The sequence below is a fragment of the Lates calcarifer genome, linkage group LG13 (genome assembly GCF_001640805.2).
Source record: "Lates calcarifer isolate ASB-BC8 linkage group LG13, TLL_Latcal_v3, whole genome shotgun sequence".
Classification (NCBI taxonomy): Eukaryota; Metazoa; Chordata; class Actinopteri; family Centropomidae; genus Lates; species Lates calcarifer.
The window spans coordinates 1463049-1471442 of NC_066845.1; the positions used below are offsets into that span (position 1 = coordinate 1463049).

At 39.6% G+C, this 8394-nt stretch overlaps 1 protein-coding gene across 4 annotated transcripts; it reads right to left on the reverse strand.

Annotated features, from left to right (window-relative positions):
• Positions 1–61: 61 nt before the first annotated feature.
• fbxo21 (F-box protein 21) lies at positions 62–7844 on the reverse strand. Of its 4 annotated transcripts, none has more exons than XM_051075211.1 (13): positions 7578–7844; positions 6737–6872; positions 6412–6506; positions 6100–6221; positions 5768–5914; positions 5372–5508; positions 5124–5260; positions 3860–4039; positions 3609–3741; positions 3117–3310; positions 2848–3005; positions 930–1270; positions 62–899 (listed from the first exon to the last, which is right to left on the reverse strand). In XM_051075211.1, exons 1-12 carry the CDS (start codon positions 7799–7801, stop codon positions 1029–1031), a joined length of 1905 nt encoding a protein of 634 aa, XP_050931168.1. In that variant the 5' UTR covers positions 7802–7844; the 3' UTR covers positions 62–899; positions 930–1028. The 4 variants fall into 4 exon arrangements, with proteins under 4 accessions (XP_050931168.1, XP_050931165.1, XP_050931167.1 ...); XM_051075208.1 differs by having other exon boundaries at positions 6412–6608; XM_051075210.1 differs by having other exon boundaries at positions 6412–6521; positions 7578–7843.
• Between the last annotated feature and the right edge of the window lie 550 nt (positions 7845–8394).

Here is an 8394-nt window from a genome sequence, read left to right on the forward strand (position 1 = left end):
AAAGAACGCGCTCATTTTAGTTGAAATAAAGGTAAAAAAAAATAAGTCAGAGAGAAGCTAATAAAACTTGAAACGCTTTATTTCTTTGTAACTTCCTCAAAGCCCTGTTTCAAGTCAGCAGTGTCCTTATCGGTTCCTCTTTTGTTTTTCCATTAACAGCTCAACCGCAATAATGGGCTGTGACATCCAACATGTTTTACTTGTAAATATACAGAAAAAAAATTAAGATACTCTAGAAATGTGAAAGTTAAACTTTCATAAGTGCATGAAACGTGATTAAAAGATGGGGAATTAAAAGTAAAAGTAAATTTACAAAGTATTTTCTTTATAACCTTTTCTGTGGCACTGTAATGGGGGGTTAGGCTATATGCTGGGGGCTTGTTAAACTGGTGCTGGGTGCAAGGTGGTGTGGAGAGGGGTTGGGGGAACTCTGGCTAAAGGAGCATTCCTTTGTTTTAGGTAAAGGGAGATTTACAGCACCTGGATACCCATCCTGAATTTACTTTTCCATTTAACTGTTTATCTAAAGCCTATGGTATTTTTTTCTTCAGAGTGTTTACTTGTTTATCATTTTGAGTTTCCATACTTTTTCCAGGCTCAACTTTGTCACTGAATTTGAGTTGTGAGAATTTTACTCCAATAATCATCTAGGCCATATCACTTCATAGTTGAGCTTTTTTTACAATAAATACACTGTGGTGTATTGACATTAACAATCTTTGCGTTTCTTAACTTTTTGGCATTTTCTTACAATTTTCCAGATGTGGAAATGCTAAAATAAATCTTTCCAGACCTGCACAGGGACCTGACTGTGGTACAAAACCACATTTATGAATCATTTCTTGTTACATTAAATCATCACTTTCTGAAAATACTGTATACTGGCTGTTTACAAAAACCTCTGTATTACATACATCCTTGTCATGAACATGCGCAACAAAGCAACAGCTAAGTGGATTGTAAATTGAGAATGGGTGACCAGTAATTGGTTAGCCTAGGTCGGCAGACTGTAGGACACAGTTACTTTGCTACATGGCCATGGCTTGGTGGTTGTTTTGGTCTGAGGCAGGAGCCTGCTCTTGGTTCCCAGAGCCAGGTGTCAGTCTATGATAGAGCTCCTGCACTGTGACCTGGGTTTCATTCATGTCCTCTGGGTATCGTGTCTGCAGCTCTTCGTTGGCAACATAGTGGGTGTCGGCAAACTCTGAGAAGTAGCGACCCACCTCCGGGTGGCCAATCTCCAGAGGGGCTGAGTGGGGCTCCAGATTTTCTGAAAAAGAACAGGGGAAAAGTGTGACACAATGATGAAAGACAAGGGAACCTAAATTGCTGAAGAAATGAAAATCATAAAAAAACAGCCCCCACCATTATTAATATACCTGCAAAACCAGGTCAAACTGACATCTCATACATCAAAATATTTGGTTTATCAAGGAAATGTCAAATAAAATGTATTTTGCCATCACAGCTTGATGTCATATCACCTCCTGAAAGACAGACTGAGCAGCCGGGACTGATCAGTACAAATCCTCCTCAGGGTTTGTAGAGAACAAAGCCTGCAGGTGAATGTTGAGGTGGTGGAGAGAGCAAAGATAACAAGTACAAACAATGAAAGCTGTGTAACAGCAGATTCAGCAGGCTGAGCTGAGTGAACAGGTAGGCACAGGGGAATATACAGTATGAGTCAGCCTTTCAGGGAGGAGCTTTCTTAAGTGGGGAAAATGTATAAGTCACAGAGAGGGGTGATGTAGCACCACTTAAAAGTTTGCCCACCAATGAAGACCTGTCTGAAGTCTTACTGAAGCATTGATAGGAAATATTTCTGGATCAACATATACAGTATGAACTTCACATTATGCCACTAAAATCTTACTAGAGTGACACTCAGTGGAGCACACACCTCAACTAAAGCCAAACAATCCCACAAGTCTGTCTACCTTTTATAATAGAGAAAGAAAAGGAAAAAGGAGGTGGTCTGATAACATAAAAATTATGTGTATATCTGCCCCTTAAATGTGTTCTTCCCTGGCCCATGCTTCATCTTGCCACCAAGTTTGGCGCAAATTGGTTCAGTACTTTTTGTGTAATCCTGCTGACAAATAAACAAACCACCTGACAAACAAACATGTGACAACATAACCTCTTTGACGGCAGTAATAGAGATAATCTCTCAAGATGGGGACTTGTAAGTTAAGGATAAAGTTGCAATTAAATACAACAAGGCACCAATTGATGTATAAGTACATATGACAGGGTTTTACTTGTTCAACCCTCAGTTAGAATATATGAGCTGATTGCCCATGTTAAATTTTGTCTAAATGCACTAGTACAAGTACACTTCTAAGTACTTAATCTCATCAACTACCAGTTTCTTTTTTATTTGTTTTAATAATTAAAAGGAGTTTGTTATACATTCCAATTTTACACCATTTCTACACATGAAGTTTAAGAGATGCTAAATATATGATCAGAAATTGAGCTGCTGCATTAATAGCTTGCATTACATTTAGAATTTTCTTCCAAATAATCGTAAATACTGTGTACAGAAAGTATGCTATATACGAATGGTGGTTCTCACCATTTTCAACCTTTGACCTTCATAAATGCCCTGCTGCTATGCCTTATTGCAATAGTAGACAGCCAGATACTGAAAAATAAATCATGTTTTGTCAGTGTCAAAATTGTGTCTATTTCATTTGATTTATTACTAGTTGATGCTTGGAGTGTAGTACATTCCTTCCCAAGCGCATATACACATTTATGATGACTGGACTATGATGAAGTCATATCATGTAAAAACACCATAAGGATATTTTTTGTCATCTTGCTGGTGTATATGATGCATACCCTGTGCTGCGTAACGACACGTTCCATCCTGTACGAGGACGTTGTAGAAAGGCTGGTTGGCCCCATTAGACAGCTGGTGGACCCTCATAGTGGTGATCCACTCCTGGCTCATGGTGCATTTGGGGTCCCAGCCGTAGATCACACAGTTATAACCTGACCTGGTGGAGGAGGTGGAACAGAGCAGACATGGTTGATATCTAAGAGGACAGCAGACATCACAACAGGGAGGATTTTAACTTTTTGCTGTACCACATCTTAGTTTGACCCACCTCTTGTGTTTCATGATGAGGCCGACTGAATACTGGACCTCAAGGTGTTCTGGAGCACTACGCCTCTTCACCTCAGGTATGTCACAGGATGTTTCTTGTGCTGGATGTGCTCCAGCGTGTGCTGCACCAGGTAACCCACTGCCCCATGCTGGGAGGGATCCAATGCCTGAATGTGCTGCAGGAATGTCTAGCACCTGGGACAGAGGACAAACATCAGTGTTTGTTGTGTTTGTTGTGCAGTTGTCATACTGTACGACAACACAATATATTTCATATGAAACTGCTTTGCAAGACCAGAACAGCTTGTGCTTTGTACTGACTGACATTTTAATAGTTTGTGAACTGCATTCAATCAGATCAGAGAATCTAAAAATGCATTAAAAACAACACTGGGGCAAGACAGAACACCAGTGAAGATTCAGTTTAATGATATTGTTACAATGACTGGGTCAAAATCAAATTTCTTTTTAACAACAGGTTGTGTGTCCTGACCTTTTCTGGCCAGATGCCCAAGTGGAAGTAGAGACGTGCCTGCAGCAGCAGGTACTGCACATTATCTGGGTTGATAGTGAGGTAGAGGTCCAGAGAGTCTCTCAGCAGCTGGTAGGATTTCTCATTGCCCTCCCTGAAAGAAACCATGCAGTGCAGGTAATGTAATTCAACCAGAAGATTGCATTAATTTAATTTATTCACTTAATTTTGGCAGACAGTAACATATATGTATGGTGTTCAGTTTCTCTCACCCTCTCTTGCCAATGTTGAGCAGATTTCCCACCATCCTGAGGAGCACCTCTGTAGTGCTGATGGCACTGTAGTAATCTGCTGTCACCTGGTGGCCAATGAGGTACTCACACTCCTTGGCTGTCAACTGCTTGCCTTTACCAAAGGCATCAATGTAGACAAAGTCATAGATGTCCTCACTCCTGCAGGAACAAATTTCAATCAGTTTAATATGACAGAGTATTTACCAGGCACATCACAAACTGTCATTAGGTCTAGCTGCTAGTTATGAGCCCAGTGACTACATTTTCAGATATCTTAATAAATCAATAATGAATAGGTTGAATGCCTGGGAATTTATTAGAAACCATCTTTTTAATTCTCCTCATCAGCTCTTTTTGTCTACTTTGCCAGTCTGCAAGCATCAGTGTAGGTACTGTAGTATTTTCAGTATGGTGAACTGGAACAAATTCTCAAAAAGTGTAATAGTAGTTATAGTAATATAATGATTTTAGATATTTGATATTTACTGCAATGTTGTACAATAATGCACCATTTTTGATGTCCCCTGTCATAGTCAAAACACTCCTGGATTAGTTAATACATAGTATGTCCAATTGAAGTTAAATAAATGCAAAATAGTTAATATTCAATTCATACATGGCAAGATAAAATAAAATACAAATATTCTCTATTTTATCTTTCACTAAACAGACACATATAATATATCATCATGTATCACATTTATTTATTTACTGTTTATGGCAGCCAAACTCTACAAACAATGCTTGAATTGCTTGAATTATATTCTGGTTTCTTTCATGCTGTTGTTAAATCGTCTTTTTACCATAATCTTCCTTACCTTTATTTTGTCTCACCTGATTTAAATCAAAGGTAAAAACCAATTGTATTATTTACCTTTCTAGATGTGTATTTGTGTTTTGTTGTTGTCTGTGTGTTATTTCTCAGTTAGTTTTCTCTATGTAAAGCACTTTGGTCAAACACAGGTTGTTTTTAAACTGTCCTACATAAATAAACTAACTTGATTTGAATTTTATATTCAAATGATATAACAAGAACAGGAAACAGGACTTGAGAAGGGAGTGACACTAATAAACTGAACTGGATTTTATAATTTATAGACAAGGAAAAACCTCTTTCATTTCTATCCTACACACTGAGTCGTGGTGTAGGGCGTTTCAGCAGGATACCTGGCTCTCCATACTATGTGAATGACTCTAGCGGCACTCTAAGGTCATTTTCAAAGATATTAATTTCAAACTGTACCCTCTTGGTTTTTGGCACCAGCGCAGCAGGAAGTGATTAGGAAAGTTGACAGGTTCCAGCTGAACACCCAGCTTCCGGGCCAGTGTCATGTAGAGAACAGAGAGACTTATAGGAATGCCTGTATGGCGTAGTAGCACCTGAATGAAAATGAATCAGCAGTCAGTTAAATGAAATATTTGAAATAAAAACTGTAAAGAAATTATCAAAAAGCTTGGGACTTTAAATAGACATATTAATAGAACATGTACCTGGTGGATGTAAGAGTTGAGGGGGTTGTAGTAGTCAAACTCGTTGCCTTTGTATTGAAGTTGCTCATACAAGACAGAGTTTAGGGCACACACCACCTGCCTCTGAAGATCAAAGTCCTCTACGACGAAACAGTCCCCTACATCACACACAGAAGTTCATGAGGACTTTGGCTGACAGGGAAATACAGATCTTGTGTAGCTAACAGCTTTGCCCAAATAGATTTACTGATATTGACTTTTTTTCCAAAAATACACTGAAAGCCTGGGAACTTTAAGTGTCTACCATAGATAAATTTTGGGAACTGGGGGAAAGGACAAGAGAAGAAATATGACAAAGACCTATGTCCCGAGAAAAGCAGCTTTTCATTCCACATTTTCCTCTTTTTGAAAGCCCACCTTGAGCGATACGCAGGCTGGGGTGAGAGGGGTTCTTGATTCTCAGCATCTTTTTCACTTTCTCTGTGATTTCATCCACCTGGGCTGATATGCTGTCCAGTGATACATCAGCCAGTGGGTTACAATACTGGTCCACCAACACAGCACCTACGGGGGGCAGACAAGATCGAGAGAGAAAATATTCATGCTCTTCTTACATCAAGTACTATAATAATGAACAATAAGTAGCAATAAGATAGACATTGTAAGTATGGAGATGGCCAGGCTAATGCAATTGTGTAATGACAGGGCAAGTTAATAAGTTAGGTTGACATGTGTGTGTGATGCCTCACCTTCTAGAGCTGACTGCTGCCCTGCAGGCTGCTCAAGGAATGTCTTCAGACTCCTCAGGATGTTCTGCTGTCTCAGGAAGTAAAGGATTTTCTTTGCATAGTACTTCAAAGTCAAGCTTTTCCTATTGATGGGTGGAGAACAGTAGAGATGCATTAATGGTCCAAGGACGTGAGTGTGCACAACAACAGCTTTCATAATCACAGAGGTCTCAGGGAGGATTAACAAAATCAACACCCAAACCCATTAATGATTGCAAAATGCTGTGTTCTGCAAGTATTGAGGTTTTACTGTTGGCACAGCGTTGCACCCACCTCTTGTCAGAGTTGAGTATGAAGAGGAGCTCGTCTTCACAGAAGTGCTCTGGCATCCCAAGTGACTCAATTTCTGCGAAGCTGTCTCCCAGCACCTGGCCAACGCAAGGCTGAGTTACAGATCTCTGGGTTAGTTTGGAACATAGAAAGCTCACATTTTCTTGCACAAACATCCGCCCACACTCACAAATGGCAAGCTAATTCACAGAAACAAATAGTAATGGTGTCTTTTATTCAAAGGATGCCTCTAAAACGAAGTCTACATTATCAAAACAATCATATTGACAATTCATATCATATTCTTGATTGCAAATGGATCACTTACAACTTCTGTGAAGAATCTCTTTGAGATTGATTCCACTGTCCTTCTTATTTGTATACCAACTCGATGGCGTGTTTTGTATTCTCTGAGCCAGTCACAGCACTCATTCTGTCGGTAAAACCTCTGCAGTCTTGGCCATCTGTTGATACAGGCAGTACATTTACATTTACTGATTTGGCAGATGCTTATATCCAAAGCACCTCATTTGGCTAATGCTTTTATCCAGAGTTACTCACAAGTGAAGGGCAACAATAAAGCTTCAGTAAAACTGTTATTTCAGTTCACTTTTCGGGGTGTTCAGAATTAGTTAAGCAGTCTATTGCCTCAGGCAGTACATGACATATCTATAACACAATTGCTGCAGACGTTGTTTTCTCTTTGCAAATATAAAATCATCTAGGAGAGTAACATGGAGCTCATAGCCAAGTAAGTCAGGAGGAGGGCTCAGCTTTTGGCAAGAGCTGCACTCTCCTGCATTTCACAGGCTACATGCATCATTCAAGGTCATAGAATTTAATTTTCGGCTGTTCTGGGTAAAACTGAGTTTACACTAGAATTTGAAAAAGATTTAGACACTAAGATTGACAAGCTTAATAGTTTTCTGCAGAGTAGCAGCTTGCCATTGGCCTGGCGTAATGATGAATTTGGTGCATCAGCAGAATGTTAACGGCTGACAGCTGCCTGTGAGTTCGCAGTAAACGAACCCACCTTGAAGTAAACAATGAGCAATTTGGGGCTCCAAACAAAAAAATAAAAAAGACAATGGAGACTCGTTTCGACTGATAGTGTTGAAAAACCACCTGAAGCTACAACTCCGAATAAATACCACAAAAAATCATAGCACCTGAGTTTGTACTGGTGTCCCCAGACCTTCCCCCTTCCATGGCAGACGTCGTGTAGCCGCTTGCAGCAGCAGGAAACGTTACAAATGTCGACATGTTTGAGAACAGGGAAGCACAGGATGTGTTCGAGCAACTCGGTCGGCAAGTCGGTCAGTTTTTTGGTTTGGGTGTCGGAAATAATCCCATTCAGACTTGGTTGCCCCTCTCCGGCTACAGACGTCGCCATCTTTACTGTTTACCCCGATTACCTCATTGCTCAGGCACCGCCCCTTTATGGCGCAGGGGGCAGGGCTGGGGGCGGGGCATGTGAGGTGTAATGCCGTGTGATTGGTTGTTCGGTTAAAATGGAAAGGGGAAGCTATGCTACCTTCAGGTTCCTCAGAAACTCCAAAATTTAATTTACAAATTCAGCAGCCAAAATAAACTTTACTTTTAAGGTACTGTCTTCTACAGAGGACGTCGTAATCAATTTGTGGTTTAGCAAAGAAAACCTCTAACATAATATACGCTGAAAAGAAAAATAATAAGGCTGGCAACTAACTTTTATTTTCATTATTAAATAATCTGCACATTACTTTCTCATTTAGCATTTGGTCTTCAAAATGTCAAACTGACAAATCAACGTCCCTTTTTACAGTCCAAAAATATTAAGGTATTTAGTTTATGATCACATAGAACAAATAAGACTGTGACTGAGGATTTTTTTTGGCTTTTTCACTTGAACAAAGGCTCAAACGATAAAGGATTTTCAAGATAGTTGTTATTAGATTATTTTTTTCTGTCAAGTAATTAATTGCTTAATCAACTAATAATTTCAGG